Source organism: Hevea brasiliensis, chromosome 10 (assembly GCF_030052815.1).
Source record: "Hevea brasiliensis isolate MT/VB/25A 57/8 chromosome 10, ASM3005281v1, whole genome shotgun sequence".
NCBI classification, from domain to species: Eukaryota; Viridiplantae; Streptophyta; class Magnoliopsida; order Malpighiales; family Euphorbiaceae; genus Hevea; species Hevea brasiliensis.
The window spans coordinates 97,814,088-97,835,337 of NC_079502.1; the positions used below are offsets into that span (position 1 = coordinate 97,814,088).

At 35.5% G+C, this 21,250-nt stretch overlaps 2 protein-coding genes, 1 long non-coding RNA gene and 1 pseudogene across 6 annotated transcripts; 1 reads left to right on the forward strand and 3 right to left on the reverse strand.

Annotated features, from left to right (window-relative positions):
• Positions 1 to 74: 74 nt before the first annotated feature.
• LOC131169435 (protein E6-like) lies at positions 75 to 10,554 on the reverse strand (annotated as a pseudogene).
• Positions 712 to 3,017, reverse strand: LOC131169268 (uncharacterized). The gene is made up of 3 exons (XR_009140393.1): positions 2,457 to 3,017; positions 1,658 to 1,714; positions 712 to 1,083 (listed from the first exon to the last, which is right to left on the reverse strand). It is a non-coding gene; the product is annotated as an uncharacterized LOC131169268 (long non-coding RNA).
• Positions 10,555 to 11,475: 921 nt separating the features above from the next.
• LOC110665432 (uncharacterized) lies at positions 11,476 to 16,589 on the forward strand. Its single transcript, XM_058128379.1, has 17 exons — positions 11,476 to 11,635; positions 11,728 to 11,817; positions 11,918 to 12,029; positions 12,160 to 12,187; positions 12,377 to 12,475; positions 12,690 to 12,759; positions 12,845 to 12,879; positions 12,995 to 13,069; positions 13,150 to 13,245; positions 14,494 to 14,557; positions 14,694 to 14,747; positions 15,050 to 15,135; positions 15,220 to 15,280; positions 15,399 to 15,463; positions 15,683 to 15,788; positions 15,933 to 16,021; positions 16,187 to 16,589. Exons 1-17 carry the CDS (start codon positions 11,570 to 11,572, stop codon positions 16,347 to 16,349), a joined length of 1,359 nt encoding a protein of 452 aa, XP_057984362.1. The 5' UTR covers positions 11,476 to 11,569; the 3' UTR covers positions 16,350 to 16,589.
• Positions 16,590 to 17,654: 1,065 nt separating this feature from the next.
• LOC110665431 (nuclear cap-binding protein subunit 2) lies at positions 17,655 to 20,910 on the reverse strand. 4 transcript variants are annotated; one of them, XR_002496875.2, is made up of 9 exons: positions 20,602 to 20,901; positions 20,298 to 20,521; positions 20,071 to 20,209; positions 19,954 to 19,987; positions 19,374 to 19,481; positions 18,476 to 18,529; positions 18,212 to 18,321; positions 17,822 to 17,984; positions 17,655 to 17,748 (listed from the first exon to the last, which is right to left on the reverse strand). XR_002496875.2 is itself a non-coding variant. In XM_021825549.2 (9 exons), the coding sequence occupies exons 2-9, from the start codon at positions 20,617 to 20,619 to the stop codon at positions 17,910 to 17,912; spliced, it is 762 nt and encodes a 253-aa protein (XP_021681241.2). In that variant the 5' UTR covers positions 20,620 to 20,689; positions 20,811 to 20,910; the 3' UTR covers positions 17,655 to 17,909. The 4 variants fall into 4 exon arrangements, 3 of the variants coding, with proteins under 3 accessions (XP_021681241.2, XP_021681242.2, XP_021681239.2); XM_021825549.2 differs by having other exon boundaries at positions 17,655 to 17,984; positions 20,602 to 20,689; positions 20,811 to 20,910; XM_021825550.2 differs by having other exon boundaries at positions 17,655 to 17,984; positions 18,212 to 18,318.
• Positions 20,911 to 21,250: the final 340 nt, after the last annotated feature.

Below are 21,250 nucleotides of genomic sequence, written 5' to 3' on the forward strand. Positions count from 1 at the left end.
TTGAATTGTGGTATAATTGGTATCAATCAAGTCTTAATATGAAATTGATTGTGGCTTCAATTCAAATTAATTTGAAATGCCATTAATTTTTAGTTTTACGCTTGACGTTTTAACTTATTATTTTGTATATTCTTGCAATTTCAGTGTTTTATATAAATATATATATGGTGAAAATTATGTTAATAATTCAGTAAAAATTCTATATAAACCATTAATAATGATCTTACTTTCTCAACGGCATGGTAAATTCATTGGTAAGTTAAATAATCATCATGGGGTTGAGGATTGTTTTTTCCAATGAGTTCCAATGTGTACGCTAATTGGTCACGTGTTGGAAACGATCCATACCTGAGCTGCATATATCATACTACTAATTAATTTGTATATTAATTTGCTAATTAATGGGTAAACTCAGTGGATCAATTCAGAATATCCTTAATACAAATTTCTCCTCAAGTGCAGAACTATATAAACCTCCATCCCTTTTGAAATTCAAACCATAAACATATATTATTCAAAACAAAATCAAAAAAAATGAACTCATTTGGGTTCTCAGAATTTCCATAGTAACCTTGATTTTGAGTAGTTACCTTCCTTGATTCATACCCATTATAGCAGGATAATGATAATTCTCAATCTTCACATGGTAATTGTCACGACCCAACCTATGGGCCGGACCGGCGCTAGGACCTGTGTCAGCTTAAAGCCCCCGAGGCCCGTAGTAAGCCTAACTATTCCTCAAATCCATAACCAGGCCCAATATGCATATAAAATAATTTAAATTAAACTGTTCTAATTATATTTTGAGCCAACTTAACCCAGAAATTTTCAGAAACTAAGATTCGGGAGAGCCCAGCTCAACCCTGTTACCTCATTTACAAACTGTTTAAATACCATACAAATTTTTATTTATTAATTTCAAAATTTTAAATTAACACAATTTCTATCAAGGGCCACACTATTACTAACACATGCGGAGTTCTAGATTTTAAATTTTGAAAAGATAGTAAAATAATTAAATAATCTACGTTAAACCTGCGAGGAAGAAAACAGGTTGCTCTCTAAAATAACTCCTCCTGTGGCCTGGAAAAAAAATATTGAACAGGAGTGAGCGTTCGACTCAGAGAGTAAAATATCAATTTTAACCATAATCTCTATAATTATCTAAAACTAATGCACCCTGTTGAGTGAAATGCAACATCAACAACATTTTCACATCATAACATCAAAAAGGTAATTTGGAGCACTCACGCACCCGGTAATATCAATCATAATATATATGGGAGCTGATCCCCTATACACCTCTCTTAATTCCAACTGTGCCAGCGAAGAACTCAGCTCGGACTTCCACTTAATAACCAAATCGGGGTCCCAACGAAGAACTCAAGCCGTGTCTACCCCGAAGGACCGGGTCCCAATAAGATCTCAAGCGTGTCTACCGTCCTATCCATAGTCCACACCACATCACACGCACGCCAACGCATACGCTGCTGCTCCAAATTACCACAACAACATACATGGCACTTTCACAGTTATGAATGCAACATAAATCGTGCCTAAAGTTTATCTACATAGATATATGCATATAAGTGATGCATGGGCATGCTTGAACATATAATAATAGTGAAATTACAATTAAAATTAATATTTTACTCACAGTACACCGATGACTATTGTGGCTGCTGAATGCAGAAAAATAGCTGACCTCGATCACCTAATAATTAAATTATAAATTTATTAGTACTAAGTTAAGATAAAACTCTAAAGAGGCAATAAACAGCCTAATTCATGCCGGAAATCCGTCAGAGTTTTCTCTATATCTGGGACTACCCAACCTGCAAAAAGGCTCAAATAACACTTCTAAATTCTCAATTTCCATAATCACATCTCATCCATATCACATGGCCCCTCCTGGGCCCTCCAAATCAGACAATACTCAAAATCTTAAAAATTATATTCTAGTCCCTATAATTGACATTTTTCAAAAATCCACTCAAACAAGTTCTAAAAATTCTAAAATTTTGTCCCGTGGTCCTTAATAATATTATAAGGCTATTGCAAAATGAATTGTAATTTTCTAATCACCCATGAATATTTTATCCAAGAATTTTACTCCATTCCATAAGTTTCCAACATCTAATATATTCTTAATTCAACCCAATTCAATATTCACATATTTAAACCTCCATCCTCAAGCTTTAACCAACTATATAAAATTTAATTATCTTAATTTCAAATAATCTTATATGCCCATATGCTAAAAATCTAACTAAAATCCATTTATATTTCTCAAAAATATTCTACAATCACTCAAAAATTCAACTAACACCATAGAATATCTCCAAATAATTTTACTTTCATCATATATTTTTCTTAGAATTTTTCTCCAACTTTTCCTATTTAAGAAACACTGTATTTATGCTCCACAGACAGAGAAATAATAAAAATTGTCTTACCCGAAGTTTATCTGTGTCTCAAAAATTCCAAAAATTTACGAGGAAGCCTCTGGAAGTTGAATCACCTCCATAGCCCACCGGAGCCACCGCCAGAACCACCGAGCACGGTGGTCGGCCGCCGGTCGCCGGCGACATTTGCCAGATCTGATCATACCATCATATTCCTCTCCTCTTCCTCAGTCCATAGGTGGTCTCGGATCGTCGATCCAACGGTCGGATCGTCGTAGATCTGACGAAAAAGCTTGAAAAACCCGAAACTTCTCTCCTCTATATCTCACTCATCCGACCTCCATTTGCTGCAAAATTAGTATCAAAAGAAAGCTCTCGGAACAAGCTTTCTAACGCCACCTGAATCGCCTCGATCGGACGTCGGATGAAGCCGGAATCGCGCCGGAAAGCAGCGGCCCACTGTGCGCGCGTTTTCTCTCTCCTCTCCCTCTCTTGCCGCCGTTTCTGGTGTCTGGTCGTCGCCGGAGGGTCGCCGGCCGAGTGGGAAGCTGCTTGGGAGGTCGCCGGCCGGTCGTCGGAGAAAGAAAGAAAGAAGAAGAGAGGGAAGGAGAGGGAAAGAAGAGAAATGGGAGGGGAGGGGGGGGGGTCCTCCCGTTTTTCTTTTAAATTTTTTTTTTTTTAATAAAAAGTTGACAGTGTGACAGTGGAAATCCACTGTCACATGCCAAAGTCAATTCTTTTTTTTTTTTTTTTTTGGGTTGTTACATTCTTCCCCCCTTAAGAAAAATTCGTCCTCGAATTTTTGAATAACAAAGAAATAAGGAAAAGAAGATTATTAGAACTAGTGCAATCATTACTCCTTCAGCTATGCAGAGATTGGTAAAACATTTATTCTTCAAACTCTTTGTATATTATATATGATATTCTACCGCTCTCTGATTCTACTATAGTATCCTATTTGTCATCATCTCTTTCTAGAGATGCTCTTATCTCTTGGCTATTCACTGATCACTCTTTTAACATCTCAGGTATTCATTATAACTCTATTACTCTCGACTTAATCTCTGATAACTTTAATTAACTTTGGCGCTTACCTCACTTTTATTACGCTCTATCGTGTCTCTTAGTGACTTCAGTCCTCATCCCTTTGTTTCAATAATCTCTGTTTCCCCAAAACATGACTTATGTTCCTTATCTTAAGGCATCCTATGAGTAGCTTTCATGTAGCACCTAATCTAGGCATCTTGTTCGAGATCTTCACTCTCTTTATGACCTCAGTGGTCAATACCTATAAATCTTCTCACTCCCATGATACTTCAAAATTTTTAATCTCTTTTGTGTCATTACTAAGGTACTTAGACCAACCTCTATCCATCTTATGTAACTAGTCAGGTAGAGTCTCCTCCAAGGGCCAAGTGTATCATTTATCAACATTGGAAAGTGAACTAGGTCTCTCCTTCTAAGTAACAAAGTGTTTATATTCCCTGACAACTCAATCTATGCGACTTTATTAATTCTCACTCCTCCTTTGGAATGAGAATATCTGGACTTCTTCCTAAAACTTCTTAGTATGTGGCCTACTTCTGACACATTGGCACTTAGATCGAGGCTCTACTACTCCTTTAATCTATCACCTCATAATAACTTATTTTAAACATCTCTTGGTGTGTTCCTAGCATACCTATTCCTTCTTATCCTCATTATTATAACTAGCTTTACCGAGCTTTCTTCCTGTCCTTTGGATCTTATCCACTTCCTTTTCCTGTTTCTACTATTGTTGATATCTTTTCAACCTACTGTACTTATTCTTTAACCTTTGTTTTCTCTCATTCTTATACTTTATCCTTCAAGGATGTCCATCCCATCATCAACTTTAACTTTCATCTTATTTCTGAGTCTTATCTTGATTACTAGTTCTATTACTCCGAGAATTCTAACCTTACGATTTACTCCTACCAGCACATTCTTCACCTTATGTAACACTTGTAGTTAACCATAGAAAATTTTTCTTGTATCCCCTTTTTCCAACTTAACTATCAGAACATTATTATTCCCTACCAGCCTTAGTAGGAAATTGCTTATCCTGGATGAATAGGAGCCCCATAAACTATAAGTTCCATCTGAACTAACACGGCTGTGGGAAATATGTGTCATGCCTTAATTTCAAACAAGATACTTCACGTGTTCATTCTCCTTAATATAACCACATATACTGCCCAAAGCTTTCTAAACTTCAAGCTCAACTTTTCTCATTAGAAACAATTTCATCTATTGAAACTCATCCATAAATAGTACTTCCTCTAGCTCATAGTTTAAAACGGTTGCAAACCTTGGTAGCTAACTCCATTTAACTCCTGTCACTATTCTGATCGTCCTTTCATACTTAACACTAGGTACGTACTTACTGTCATTCTCATATCAGGAAATTATGTATGAATTGGTGCCTACCAAACTCTCAAATAACTAGGTTTCCTTGACTCAGTCTCTGTTCCTTATATAACCTTCTAGAACCAAAAGCACAAGCTAAACTTGAAAAGAAAGAAAAATATCCTCTTATATTCAACTACACCGATTGTCCATATAATAACGTTTAACCTATGTTTTTTTTTTTGGTCTTTCTCTTCAAATTTCATCATTTCTTAGCACAATTGTTCTCTACCCATAATGCATCATCTGCATGAATCCTTTACCATACCATTGTCCTTTCTGATATAATATTTTATAATTTATTAACTTTACTTATACTCGACCTATGATTCATATTTATCATCGTTTATATTGTGCCCTTAACTTTTGTTGATTCCTGAAAGATTTCTCTTACTAATAGATTCTTCCAACACTGATTCCACCCTTATCTATGGTCATTAATTTGATCCTTGAACTTTTTAATGATTTATAATCACCTAGACTTGTCACTTCTCATTCTACCGCTACTGTTGTTCTGTCGTTATTGCTTCACTGCAAAGTGATTCTGTTTGTCACACTAAAAATGTTTGCCTGACATTTATAATGAACCTCAACTACCTTTTCACTATCTCAAAAGTCTAACCTAAAGCCTCTGTGTCATTACTTATAATTCTTTCCACTCATCATACCTATTCGATCCCTTAGATTAATTTTTATTCAACTTACCGCTTACTAACTTCTCTTTCTCTACCTAATTAGGTAGTCCGCAATACCATCGCACACCTTCTAACATTTTATTATTGTATTCCATACCTCCATCATTATTCTCACTAATGTGGTCCCATTTTGGATTCTCCGTCCTTGTCATTCACCTTGCCAAGAATAACATTTAGCCTACCCTATATCTTAACTTTGTTCCTTTTATTATGCGCTCTTCAGGTTGTCCTTTCATTTATTTGTTTTGTCTTACCCAAAATAGAACTTGACTATTCTATCCCTGGTTCCATTATTCTTCCTAACATGATAGCTGTACCGACTAACTATATCTTCCAGAGTCTCTACCGCGTTATCACATATCTGTGCTACTCAGATTTGGTCCTTTGACCATTCTAGCTAGTACTTCCACTGGCATTTAGATTATATTGCCTTTACAATCAATTGTCCAAACCTTCATTCTGCACTTTCTCTATCCATTGGCCTTCTATAACTTATCTTCGCTAATTATTTCTCTTAACACTATTATAATTAGATTATACTATTATTTTAAACAATATGAATTTAGAAAGGAACTCAGGAAATTGCAGTCATACCTTTATCGTATGATTTCTATTCTTATCCCTTAGTTTACATAATACCCTTACTAACTCGAGAACTGATTCTGTAGTAATTTTATTTATTTGTTATTATTATTATTATTATTATTATTATTTTCCATGTTTACTCAATTAGCCAAAACTTAAGATTCCGGGCACCCAAACCCGTCATCCAATTCAAAGGATTTACATCCATCTTGATCTGATTATATATAATTCCTATAATAAAACTTGTATCCTCTGCAGGATACCCGAGCCAACTACTCTCTACCACACTCTACAGTCCCATCTGGGACACTATTCTATAAGTCATCATTATCAGTAATAACCTTCGATCCCTTCTGAAAAGATAGGTCTATACCCTAACTTGCTGTAACAAAGGTACTACATTTACCACCTTGCCCAAAACCATGTCAAATTAATGTCTCTCTTATCATATCATAGCTCTATAAATCATTAATTCATAGTTTCGACCTTCTCTAGGTAGTAGAGTTGTACTTTATTCCTTACTGATACATACAAGGTATACTATTCTCACTAAACTCTAAGCAAAACGTCTATCGTACTACAAAAACGATCCAAAATTCCATATTGAAGACTAGATGATCTCACTCTATAAGTGTCACGTTTACTTTGCAACTAATCTGAAACCTCTGGTCTGATGGCAACTCTTGATGTAACTCTAGCTCATGCTAGGGTAACTGAGTCACTGACTTTAGTTATCACCCAACTCCTCTGCAGATATAAAACTTTGTTCTGGCATAACTATACCAAAATAGAAGCCATCCGCAAACACCCTCATTATGGAGCGCCACGGGGATGCACGCAGCTTTACACAATAATCTCATGTCGGTACTGTAATCTGCAGCTTACAGAGCAGACATCGAGAACATTGTATAGTTACTACGATACGTCCTGACAGACTAGGTCTCCCAATTTCTTATATCTCTTGAATTTTCTATTATCATAAACTTATTCTGGCTGGGTCATCCACTGATGACTGCCAGCAGTGGTATCCTTATCCTTATCTAGGCCAACTGTACTTTCAAGACTCACTATTATGTACTCGTGCCTTGCACGAAATGGGCACACCATTTAAACCCATACTGACAAAAATATAGTATTTATTGGAGTACATATCCTCATGATAAACCTCAACATGTCTGCTAACTCTATTTCACCTTTCTATGTACTCCACGAAAATCAAGACACTAACTGAGGCACTTTTATAGTTCCCGAGGTATAACGCATAATCTAGAAACAAGGAATTACAGAAAAAGATGAAACAGAATCCTATACTCCGCATGTAACATCCTAACAAGACTCCTTTTACACTCCCAATTATATTATTTCCCATGAATCTAGAGCCTAAGCTCTGATACCAACTTTGTCATGACCCAACCTATGGGCCGGACCGGCACTAGGATCTAGGCCAGTTTAAAGCCCCTGAGGCCCGTAGTAAGCCTAACTATTCCTCAAATCCATAACCAGGCCCAATATGCATATAAAATAATTTAAATTAAACTGTTCTAATTATATTTTGAGCCAACTTAACCCAGAAATTTTCAGAAACTAAGATTCGGGAGAGCCCAGCTCAACCCTGTTACCTCATTTACAAACTGTTTAAATACCATACAAATCTTTATTTATTAATTTCAAAAATTTAAATTAACACAATTTCTATTAAGGGCCACACTATTACTAACACATGCGGAGTTCTAGATTTTAAATTTTGAAAAGATAGTAAAATAATTAAATAATCTACGTTAAACCTGCGAGGAAGAAAACAGGTTGCTCTGTAAAATAACTCCTCCTGTGGCCTGGAAAAAAAATATTGAATAAGAGTGAGCGTTCGACTCAGAGAGTAAAATATCAATTTTAACCATAATCTCTATAACTATCTAAAACTAATGCACCCTGTGGAGTGAAATGCAACATCAACAACATTTTCACATCATAACATCAAAAAGGTAATTTGGAGCACTCACGCACCCTGTAATATCAATCATAATATATATGGGAGCTGATCCCCTATACAGCTCTCTTAATTCCAACTGTGCCAGCGAAGAACTCAGCTCGGACTTCCACTTAATAACTAAATCGGGGTCCCAGCGAAGAACTCAAGTCGTGTCTACCCCAAAGGACCGGGTCCCAGCGAAGATCTCAAGCCGTGTCTACCCGTCCTATTCATAGTCCACACCACATCACACGCACGCCAACGCATGCACACTGCTCCAAATTACCACAACAACATACATGGCACTTTCACAGTTATGAATGCAACATAAATCGTGCCTAAAGTTTATCTACATAGATATATGCATATAAGTGATGCATGGGCATGCTTGAACATATAATAATAGTGAAATTACAATTAAAATTAATATTTTACTCACAGTACACCGATGACTATTGTGGCTGCCGGATGCAGAAAAATAGCTGACCTCGATCACCTAATAATTAAATTATAAATTTATTAGTACTAAGTTAAGATAAAACTCTAAAAAGGCAATAAACAGCCTAATTCATGCCGGAAATCCGGCAGAGTTTCCCCTATATCTGGGACTACCCAACCTGCAAAAAGGCTCAAATAACACTTCTAAATTCTCAATTTCCACAATCACATCTCATTCATATCACATAGCCTCTCCTGGGCCCTCCAAATCAGATAATACTCAAAATCTTAAAAATTATATTATAGTCCCTATAATTGACATTTTTCAAAAATCCACTCAAACAAGTTCTAAAAATTCTAAAATTTTGTCCCGTGGTCCTTAATAATATTATAAGGCTATTGCAAAATGAATTGTAATTTTCTAATCACCCATGAATATTTTATCCAAGAATTTTACTTCATTCCATAAGTTTCCAACATCTAATATATTCTTAATTCAACCCAATTCAATATTCACATATTTAAACCTCCATCCTCAAGCTTCAACCAATTATATAAAATTTAATTATCTTAATTTCAAATAATCTTATATGCCCATATGCTAAAAATCTAACTAAAATCCATTTATATTTCTCAAAAATATTCTACAATCACTCAAAAATTCAACTAACACCATAGAATATCTCCAAATAATTTTACTTTCATCATATATTTTTCTTAGAATTTTTCTCCAACTTTTCTTATTTAAGAAACACTGTATTTATGCTCCACAGACAGAGAAATAATAAAAATTGTCTTACCCGAAGTTTATCTATGTCTCAAAAATTCCAAAAATTTACGAGGAAGCCTCTGGAAGTTGAATCACCTCCATAGCCCACCGGAGCCACCGCCGGAACCACCGCGTACGGTGGTCGGCCGCCGGTCGCCGGCGACATTTGCTAGATCTGATCATACCATCACATTCCTCTCCTCTTCCTCAGTCCATAGGTGGTCTCGGATCGTCGATCCAACGGTCGGATCGTCGTAGATCTGACGAAAAAGCTTGAAAAACCCGAAACTTCTCTCCTCCATATCTCACTCATCCGACCTCCATTTATTGCAAAATTGGTATCAAAAGAAAGCTCTCGGAACAAGCTTTCTAACGCCACCTGAATTGCCTCGATCGGACGTCGGATGAAGCCGGAATCGTGCCGGAAAGCCGCTGCCCATTATGCGCGCGTTTTCTCTCTCCTCTCCCTCTCTTGCCGCCGTTTCTGGTGTCTGGCCGTCGCCGGAGGGTTGTCGGCCGGGTGGGAAGCTGCTTGGGAGGTCGCCGGCCGGTCAACGGAGAAAGAAAGAAAGAAGAAGAGAGGGAATGAGAGGGAAAGAAGAGAAATGGGGGGGGGGGGGGGGTCCTCCCATTTTTCTTTTAAATTTTTTTTTTTTAATAAAAAGTTGACAGTGTGACAGTGGAAATCCACTGTCACACGCCAAAGTCAATTCTTTTTTTTTTTTTTTTTTGGTAATAGTACTTGCCACCTTCTAAAAATTTTGTGTCACTTGTTCCTTGTCGCTGATCAGTCACTTAGCCATTGTTGTTATAGTTGCTGGTGTAGGAATTCTTCTTGTTATTGCCAGTCTCATAGCAACCACTAGCTGCCAATGTGACCGTTGTAGTTGTTTTTTCGCTTTCACTAGCAAGCTTGTAGCCAATATTGTAGTTGTAATTGCCAGAGTAGACATTGTTACTAATTTGATACTCATAGGTTTCTCCATCAAATTCTTCATTCAACAGTTCGTTTTCAGTTGCAGTCTCCTTAGCACAAGGAAAAAAGGCCAGACCTTTGACCATATAAGCCATGATCACCATTTTCACTCGTAGGTTTTGTATGGTTGAGGGTAACTCAACCAAGAAGTTGAAAGTTAAGGAAGTGCTAAAATTTAACTTGTTTGGTTGGCCATTATCCTTGACTTATTGACTAACTTACTTACCCAATGAACTTTTTAAGAAGTAGGCATTTGAACCAAACTACGCCTTACTTCTGATGCTGTTCATATTTGTGCGTAAGCCATGATTTTGCTTAATAAAAGACTGTGATTGATAACAAAGAGTGTTCATATTGGAGTTGTATTTATTGAATTATCAGCACTATGATTTTGATTTTTGTTTCTGTGCATGAAGATGGATGTATTATTATTATAATATGTTGATTACTTAGCAAGGAGAAGAATGAACCATTTGTTGTAAATCCTTGCAAGTATTCCTATCTAACTCGACTAGAAGATGCTTTCAGGCTCAGAATGGAATCAAAATCAAACCAAAGCTCCATGTGTTCAAACTAGACCTTACTTTTCTATTTAAAGTAGACTAAAATTAGAGGTGTTTGTCTTAACAAATCAACTTATAAGCTCTAAAAATAAACTGAAAAATTAGCTTTTTATTTTAGTATTTTTAAACTAGTTTGACCAAATATTTTAACGTGCTATTTTCATCTAAGTTTGAAATTTCATTACGTATCTCATTTAATATTCTTTTTAATAATTTTAATAAAGACATATATTTATTTCACAGATATTTTCTACCATTTAGGACACTCAGAAATACATACTATTAATTTAGCATTGTAACATAACGAAAAGTATTTTATTGAAAATTTTTTTTAAAAAATAAAAAATATTTTTCATAATTTTTTTTATCAAACGAGTCGATAAACATTTAAATAAATATATAATTATTTAAAATTTTAAATACTTATAAACTAATTTTTATAAGCTTTTAATTAGGTTCACCCAAACTCAAATATTATGAATTTGGTTAAAAAATAAGATAAAACGAATTTTTTTTAAAATAAAATTAATAAGAAAAAAAAGGAAGAGGAAAAAAGGCCAACAGTTGAAATCAAATATGGGCTTCAAAAAAGTCCAGGTCCACAGCTCAGGGCTTCCCTGTCACGTTCATATTAGGGATTTAGCTGCCTTCTCTTTTTCTGTAGCAACTCAATAGCTCAGAAATTTCGTAACTCTTATATCATTGAAAATAAGTTAAACCCTAAAACAAAAAACCCTAAGCTATGAAGGTCAAAGTAATATCACGCTCCACTGATGAATTCACTCGAGAACGAAGCCAAGATCTTCAGGTACCTCCTTAAAGCTGCCTCTTGCGTTTTTTTTTTTTTTTCATAAATTCAGTACCTGTAGAAAGGTAAATAAGAAATTTGATTTCAATTAGAGAGTTTTTCGAAATTTTGATCCGAACCTTCGACCCCAAGAGAAAGCTATCGAGTATGTTCGGGCACTTAACGCCGCCAAATTGGAGAAGGTAATATGAGCAATTTTTAATGGAATTATTGCTTTGATTTTTTCGTAATTTTTAAAATAGGTTAAATGGATCATTTTATTTTCGTTGGATTTTTTATTAGATATTTGCGAGACCGTTCATTGGAGCAATGGATGGGCACATTGATGCTGTTTCATGTATGGCAAAAAATCCAAATTACTTGAAAGGGATATTTTCTGGTTCTATGGATGGAGGTATATATATTGCTAAGTTGATGCCTTCTTTGCAAAATTTGCTTTGGTTTGTCTTGGTTGCTTCCAAATTGTTTGTTTTTCTAGATAAGTTTGAAACTTTCTTAAATTTTTTATCTTTTATTTTTTGCAGATATTCGCCTTTGGGACATGGCTTCCAGGTAATTTGATGCTGAATTCAGTTGGACGTTTCTTATCCATGATACTGTCTGAATTTTTCACTTTTTTATGGAAATGTTCTTTTCCTCTTTGTTTTCATGGATTTATTTTTAGCTGAGTGTTGTTTTTCATGTCGATGCTTTGCATTTGTGATCAACCTATATGTTATGAATTGAATTATGGATCAACAGGCGAACAGTCTGTCAGTTTCCTGGTCATCAAGGTGCTGTACGAGGTTTGGCAGCCTCTACAGATGGGCGCACTCTGGTATCTTGTGGAACCGATTGCACGTAAGGCACAGTTCTATAGTTAGGATGAAACTTTGGGTTTTCAAAGCTGCCGTCAGAAAAAAAATAAAATAAAATAAAATAAAAGGAAAAAGAGATTTTTCAAAGCTGAATATTTGGTGTATCTTTATCTATCTTTTCTCATCAAACAAAAATTAATTTCAGCATACATAATTTGCCTGTAATATTCATTTCAAACTGTGGCCTCCTTTTTCAGTGTAAGACTTTGGAATGTTCCAGTAGCTACTATTGTGGAATCAGATGACTCTTCTAACTGTACAGCAGAGGTATTGCTTTCTTCATCTAGTCATATGTTGTCTGTTGAATCAATTCTTCTCTATTAACCTGCTGATCAAATATATATTTTTGCAGCCATTGGCAGTTTATTCTGGGAATAATGCATTTTGGTAATGATATTAGTTATTTCTCAGGAAATATGTTCTGAATTTTTGTATTGCATATGTGGCATTGCAAGTGTTATTCCCTATATTCTGAAGTCTGAACCTACCTTCATGTTTTAAGGGATGTTGATCACCAATGGGATGGCGAGCTCTTTGCCACAGCTGGTGCTCAAGTAGATATTTGGAATCACAATAGGTTTCTACTAAACTTGCTTATTTGTTCCGCTGAGTATGAAGTTATTTCAATTATGTTCACAGTGTACCATCTGTGATTAGGTCTCAGCCTATTAACAGTTTTGAATGGGGAACAGACACAGTTATATCTGTTCGATTTAATCCCGGGGAACCAAACCTCTTAGCAACATCAGCAAGGTATGCCTGGATAAATGACATATAGTTCAATCATCATGTGCTTGATCAGATAGATACACATGTGATATAGATAATGTTCTCATTCTGTACTTATTATCCATATTTGCAAGGATTGATCACGAAAATTTCATGAATTTTTTTTCCCATTTGCTATTATGGGCCATAGTCAATTATAGCGTATACTTTAATTATTTGGTGCAATCATGGTCAAGCCATCTAAATCCATTTTATATGTGTAAAATTTGGGCCACTTCAGAAATTTGAAAAGTGAGAACCTTGTCTTGTCTCAATTGTGGCAACTGTCTCAGGTAGTATACCTATAGGAATAGTGATCCAACTAGAATTCATATGCTGTTTGAGAAGTTTTGGATATAAATAAAAGAAGGATGATTGCTAAGAACATATTCCTTCCTAAAGAGGACTTTTGATCCATGTTCAACTTTTGGATAAGGGCATGCTACAGTGCAGCTAGAGTTGATGAAAATTAGCTTCCTCAAATGATGCCAGGGAAACAGAGGATTGTATTCTTAAAATTGTCAAGGTTCTTTTTGTTTCTTCCCTGATCTTGTTTCTAGGATCTGATATGTTTTGTTCTTCCATCTTTTGTTCTTTAAGATTGATTTAAGAGACTAAGCAACTAGGTAACATACTAACGTATTCAAATAACCCCTTATAGGTGCAGCAGTTCTCAATCCATATGACGTGTCAGCTTTATTTAGTTGCTTTATTAGTCATGAGTAATTGACTTTGAATGCCGCAATGCATTCACAATTTGGCTTTCTTATTTCAGCCAGTGGGTTACTGTTTGATCAAGGGGATTTTTCAGGATACTTTGTTTCCGGTGTTCATAGTTGAATGCGACATCCTGATACATATGCACGTGGTAACATAGCTATATTCATTGTTAAATGAATAAATAAATAGGCATATATGCTGCATATGCTGCCTGTACCCTTTCCTTCTCCTTTATGACTATATTCTTTTTAAGGTGTTATAGGTGTCAGACCCTTAAATGGATGTAAGATGCATGCAGCATGTTGATTTATTTGTGATTTCTGTAGAATGCTTACCTTCTTGTGGAATTCATAATCAATCTATTATATTATTATACTCTATGGTGAATATTGAATGTGAATATACATATGGATATGCGCACACATTCACGTGAGAGAGAGAGAGAGAGAGAGAGAGAGAGAGAGAGAGAGAGAGCATGTACTTATGTGAAAGCTTCTTTTAACCCTATTGCAGCGACCGAAGCATAACATTGTATGATTTGCGTGTATCATCTCCAGCAAGGAAACTTATCATGAGGGTAATTTTGACCAAACATCTGCTTGAAATTTTAATAAATGTTACATTCTCAAATATTTATTTATATTTGTAATTTTCAAGAGCTCAAACTCTGATAGTTTACTGGTTGTCTTAGTTTGAGGGTTTTTTTGTTACAGACAAAAACCAATTCCATCGCATGGAACCCAATGGAGCCAATGAACTTCACAGCTGTAAGTACATCGATTGAAGCTTAATTTGGATTTTTAACACATAACACTTTTCCACATAAGATTTTGGTTTGAGATTATTCTTGAGAATCATTATCTGGATTTTTGGAACTTCAATATCACCATTCAAATATTTTGTCTGATAGTCTGTAGCTTCCTTTTGGGTCAAATACTCTCAAATATGATGTGGGAGAAGTACTTTCAGAAAAAATCATAGAAAAGGGTGGGAAATCAATTGTACTATGATGTCATGATTCATGCATTCCATAAAGACCCTTTACTAGTTGCATTCTGTAATGATGCAGGCAAATGAGGATTGCAACTGCTATAGTTATGATGCTAGGAAATTAGATGAAGCCAAATGTGTACACAAAGATCATGTTTCTGCAGTGTAAGATGGCTGCTGTTTAATGTTTCACCTTCTATCTTGACCTTTATTGCTATGAAATTCTTAACATATTCTGTTCCTTTTCAGGATGGATATTGACTTCTCGCCTACAGGTCGAGAATTTGTAACAGGATCATATGATAGAACAGTGAGTTCCATCCAGCAATTACTTGTTTATTCATTTTTCTTTTCTGTTTTCTTTCCTTGTAATTACATTCAATAGCAAAAATGGCATTTCTTTTTTTTTAACTACACATCTACTACAGGTTAGAATTTTCCAGTACAATGGTGGGCACAGCCGGGAAATCTATCATACAAAAAGAATGCAAAGGTATGATCAGTTCTATAGCTTTCATCATCGACGCATGTTGGTTGGCTGAATGATTTAATTTACTTTTTTGACAAACCTTTATGGTGAATCTGAGTTGTTTATAAACATGTTAACTTCAAGAATGAAGGTCTTGCATGATAAACCTTGCACCTTTTCAAGATTTTTATATGAAAATGCAATTTTTACTTAATTTGTGCCTTTTTATTTTCCTCTATGTAGGGTGTTTTGTGTCAAGTTCAGTTGTGATGCTAGTTATATTATTTCTGGAAGTGATGACACCAACCTTAGGCTATGGAAAGCTAAAGCATCAGAGCAATTGGGAGTGGTAAGATTCTCTTTTTCCACTGTGAATCATAGTGATTAATATTTAGACACATGATTTCACTGCCACATTGGCTGATTCTTATGTGGATTGTTTTCTAATTGTGTACTAAATGTAAATATGAATATATCTATCTTTGTGCTGCAGCTACTTCCAAGGGAAAGAAAAAGGCATGAATATCATGAAGCTGTCAAGAATCGCTATAAGCACCTTCCTGAGGTTAAGCGAATTGTAAGGTAAGCAAATCTAACCTCTTAAATGTTTGGGCTTAGTTGGGAGGTAGAAGAGTATCCAAAAGATTGGTGCTAACCAGTCTCAGTGCCATGAGAAAACTTTATAGGGAAGCATTAATGGATTATCAATTAGTGGTTGTGCCTCATTTTTCTTATTGATGATTGTAGGCATAGACACTTGCCGAAACCCATATACAAAGCTGCTTCTCTTAGACGTACAATGACTGAAGCTGAAAGGAGGAAAGAAGAAAGAAGGAAAGCTCATAGTGCTCCAGGAAGTGTTGCCACTGAACCATTACGTAAAAGAAGAATCATCCAAGAAGTTGAGTGAGTTATGGCATTATCAGTTACTTTGATCATCTGTCCTCGGCGTGAAGGTCCCTAGGTCTGGCCATTCCCTGGTTGCCATTCCCCAATGTGGTCCAAAGTGAACTAAACATGCAAGCTCTAGAGAATCATTATTACAAGCTCTTTGTATTTAACAGTTTTGATAGGCCAAGCTCTTCCATGTTAGTGTTACATGATCAAATAATTTTTTCCCCCTTCTAATGGTCGAGAAAACTTTGATTTATTTTTCTGTTTTAACAAAAAAGAAAAAATTTACTTGTGATTGGATGTATCATTGGGGGAATTTCTTGGAAACCACTTGCCAGTTTACAAAGAAAAAAAAATGCATTTTAATCCTTATAATTGGCAATGATTTTCCTTATGCCATAGTGATCACAAGGCAAAACCATGAAATACAGAGGATGCAATAAAATGTGCTGATGAATTGAATCATTGCCCATAATGTTCCGTCTAATTTGAAGCTCAAAGAGTTTTCATTTAACCCATCCCCTTGGCAACTGTCTCGTAGATGTTACTCTTGCGATCTATCCATTTTAAAACATAGCCAGAGCTCTTAGTCTTGTCAGCTGGTGTCTGTGAAGCCAAGCACGAGTAGTACCGCTGTTAAGACGGTCTAATATTTTAGATCCAGCCTTGGTTTGGTTTAGATCAGAACTCGAATTGAATTGGTCAACTATAAATCAAAATCAAATCCGAGTACTAGTTCAAATTTGATCTCTCTCTCTTTTCGAGTCAAATTGATATGATCTAGTTTAAATGAGCGTTTATTCTTTAAATTTGAAATATATATATATATATATATATATATATATATATATATATATATATATATATATATATATATAATCGCTTTAGAACCAGAAATTGAAATTAAAAGCAAAGGACCCTACGATCTGATCTGCAGTTCCAATCTGGAACCGGACCGGCCCAGCGGCCAGTCTAACCCAATGAATGTCCACACAAAAGGTGAGCGTCTATTTCTCTGCAAACTTGTGCAGGCGCTAGCCCATATAATTCTTGGAGACAAGTAACTTGAGAAGAGCCTGCGAGGACAAGCACCACCAGTCAGTCATTCACAACTGACAAGAACCTCCACCAACACTATAATCGATTCAAGGCTTAGAGAAAAATTAACAACAGAAGTTCATGATGTTAGCTCGAAAATCACGATACTCATCAAATGACCTATACAAACACAATGTGATCTCGACACAAGTTATCCAAACATCGAGAGAAATTTAGTGGGACTCTGGTTGTTCGAGAAGTAACATCAATCAAACAGAAGAAATGCAAAAATGAACAATGAATGTTAACTGGTTCCAAATGCATACAACAATGAAGTCCCATAGAACATCTTCATTATAAAATCTGCAGAAGCTAACCTGAAACCCAAATATTAAAAAATAAATAAATAAAAAGAGCATGGCAGTTCATTGCACGAACACAAATTTGTACCTTAACTGGAAAGAATGCACTTCGTTAGACTTAATACAAAATGCTATTATATTATTTTGCTCTCTCAAAATACAGCAGTAAGAATATGCTAAGATCGTCGCTTCTGATCATCTTCCTCGTCGTCATCAGAGTCGCCACTCTCACGAAACCGCGGATTCTTTTCCTGTGACATCAAAGCAACACAGAATTAGGCAACTGAATGGCAATATACTTCAGAACCTAAGGAGGCAGAAAGCACATAGGAAACTTTGGGTTCTCTACAATCATCCATGCAATTCCAAATCACAATCAGCTGAAAAGCAGGTAGTGACCTTCCTCTTTTCAAGTGCAAAACATTAATTGTAAAAAATGGCTGTAGGCGACAAAGACCATTAAGCATTTAAAAATTACCGGTCGGGAGTCAGGATCAGAGTTCCTCCTTGATTCATGATCTGAGATTCTCCTTGAGGAATCATGTGTACGACGGTCATCATCTCGGTGCCGCTTCCGGGGATAATCTGCTGTCCCAAAAGAGGATCAAATTAAATGCAGATCAATTATCATTAAGGCAATTGAATTTTCAATTAGAAGTACTGATACTAAAAAGATGGAATAAAAATAATTTCTAATGAAAAATACCCAAGGCAAATGAAAATAACTCAAAAAGAGAAATACCTCTTCCATGCCGATGATAACCACCATGACCATGGCTTCCACCATGCCTGCCATCTGCAGAAACAAAAAGTCCAAGGATGTTAACACAGAAAAGCTGGGCAAAACATAGTAACATAGTGTTAGTTTTAAGTAAATATTAAGGCTATCTTGAAAGCAGAATAAGAAAAAAAAAAAAAAAAAAAGGTTCCAAACTTAAAGAACTGACTTCACAAGTAATGAAAAGGTAATCTGGTGCCCCAAAAGTTTCTAAGTGACCTTAATAGGATATTTTTGGATGCAGTGTATTGGTAATGACAACCTAATATTTCACAATTTGCGAACGAATCCTATGACAAAAATCTAAAAGGGCAGTACGAGAATCCTTTAAACCAGCATTCAATTCAGTGTCCTGTAATCAGCATGGAAACTCCAGCAAATAGCTATTCACAATCTAGCAGGCAAGAAGGTTTTTCCAACTTCTGTAAACTGTTACTTAAGGTAAATTCACATATATTTCACCATATTATAAACACCATGTCTAAACATATCATCACGGCCCAAATTTTTATAGAAGTTCCTAATAGCCTGTATGTAGTCTCAGAGGGTAAACCATAAATTTTAGAGTTAAACCTTCACAAAAGAACATTATAGTGCATCCATTGGCATTCCATCATATTTCATTGCACATAACTTTATGATATTAGAGGCTTGGACAAACTTGAAATTAAACTTCAATTCTAGGACTGGCATTAGCCAGTCTGGGCCATGCCATGCCAAGTTTATCCACAGAAAGCTCAAAGCATATAACTGCTGCCGCATAAAGGGAATAACTTGCTCCAGCCAACAGCAATGAAAATTACAAATTATAATTTCAGCTTAAGATAAAGAGATCCTCAAGAACTAGTTTGCAACAACTTACAATGAGGTGTCATGACTGGAGGGAAAGCGCCCAATGAACCAGCACCATAATCCACAAGCTGTCTTTGTTCCAGCTCTCGCTGAACCAATTTCCCATAACCACCTCTGCGTATATCATGTTAAGGACACATAAAGAAGTGGATTTTTTTTCCCCAAGAACTGTCATTCCGGCTAACCGTAGTAAAATAAACAGCCACTTTAAACAATCAATTTCTTCACTGGCAGGAAATGGATGTTCCTTCTTTCAAAGAAATCACAGTTTGAATTTGGATCATTTAAAAAGACAATAGATGATTCAGTCAAAGGAACCGTGTACAACTTGACAGGAAACCAAAACCATTTGAGGACAGTAATACTGATAAGCTGTTTGCCTGGGTAATTCTTATCACTTGCTGATCCAGCAGGGATCTAGTTCCTAGTGTCAACACTAGAATAACCCTGTTAAATTGCAAGAACAACGAAGGGCTTCAAAACCATCAATTCTCGCAGAAAATAACATGCAATTTTAACCAGATCATGGTGAAAGAAAATAACATAAACATTGAAATAGAGCATTTAAAAATAACACAACGAAAGGATATCAGGATCATAGTCTGTACGATACTCATCTCTAACCTGCAAAAAAGGGGAGAAAAAAAAAATAGAGAATATAAAAGAGTAAAAAGTTCAGGAATAGATTGCTGGCACAATAAGTTCACCTGTCCACCACTTCGACCACGGCCCCATTGCCTTCCTTCCTGAAATCCCCAGTCAAAATCCACACGAATAGGACGATCATCAAGAATTGTGCCACTAATATACTTTACTGCATCCTCACAATCTTCTCTAGAATAGTACCTGATAGACATATAAATACAGTATTGAATCACAAAACTAGTGATGACCAACAACTAGTGCCATTCTAATATTTAAACAGGTGACTCACAAGACGAAGCAAAAACCACAAGGAGTTTTCGTGTTCTTATCTAATCCCATAATTATCTTCTTAATTTCTCCAGCTCGGGAGAAAAGTTCGTAAACTTGCTCTTCTGTAGTGTAGAAGGACATGTTCCCAATGTAAACAGTAATCGAGGTCTGAAGCGCATGTTCAAATTCCTCTTGATTTCCAGGAAACTTTCTATCCCGATATGCAGAAAGTTTAGACGGATCCTGCAATCAAAAGAGAGGAGAAAATGAAGATGAAATCGAAATCGAAAATCGACTAGTTAAGGGTTCGAAGTAGACATTACCTTGAAGAGAGAAGCCATTGCCGTCGGTTATCAGAATCCAAAATCAGGCACAGAAGTTTGGGTTCATGCAAGAGAAAATCACTGCTTACTGCTTAGTCACAAAAATCAAGACTAATTACGAGAGGAGGAAAAACCCAATACAGAGCTGAGCTCAGTGATTAGATTGTGGAAGAACAAAATAGGGGAAATTAACCTTAGAAAGAGCATACCAGATAAGTAGAAGAAGGAGAAATGGATATGGAGGTCTAGGGTTTATCCACTGATTTTAGCTATCTGGAGGGAGATTGGGGTCGTTAGCAATATTGTAATAGTACAGGGGCATGAAAATAAAAATAAAACATATTTATATTTCTATTTATATTTATATTTATATTTATATTTTTTGAAAAATTAAATGAACCAATAAAATTTTAGATTTTCAAATAAATTTCAATTTTATTTGATAAAATCAATTTTTTGAATTTCTACATTTACTTAATTGAGTGTACTTTTTGGACACTAATTAAACTTTTTTCTATTATTATTGATAATATAAAAATTATTTTTTTAACCAAAAAAATATAATGATTAAAGTAATTAATTTTAAAATAATATTAAATTTATTTTGTTTTGATAAAGTTCAAACTTTACAAAGTGTAAAATACTTATC

Bases quoted from the DNA above. Each gene is read 5' to 3' on its own strand.
- LOC110665432 (XM_058128379.1), top strand. From the start codon at position 11,570: ATGAAGGTCAAAGTAATATCACGCTCCACTGATGAATTCACTCGAGAA. The intron at 11,636-11,727 runs GTACCTCCTTAA...GATTTCAATTAG, and splicing joins AACGAAGCCAAGATCTTCAG to AGAGTTTTTCGAAATTTTGA. The intron at 15,464-15,682 runs GTATGATCAGTT...TCCTCTATGTAG, and splicing joins CATACAAAAAGAATGCAAAG to GGTGTTTTGTGTCAAGTTCA.
- LOC110665431 (XM_021825549.2), bottom strand. The intron at 20,210-20,297 runs GTGAGTCACCTG...TATGTCTATCAG, and splicing joins TGTGGTTTTTGCTTCGTCTT to GTACTATTCTAGAGAAGATT. The intron at 19,988-20,070 runs GTGAACTTATTG...CCTTTTTTGCAG, and splicing joins GTGGTCGAAGTGGTGGACAG to GTTAGAGATGAGTATCGTAC.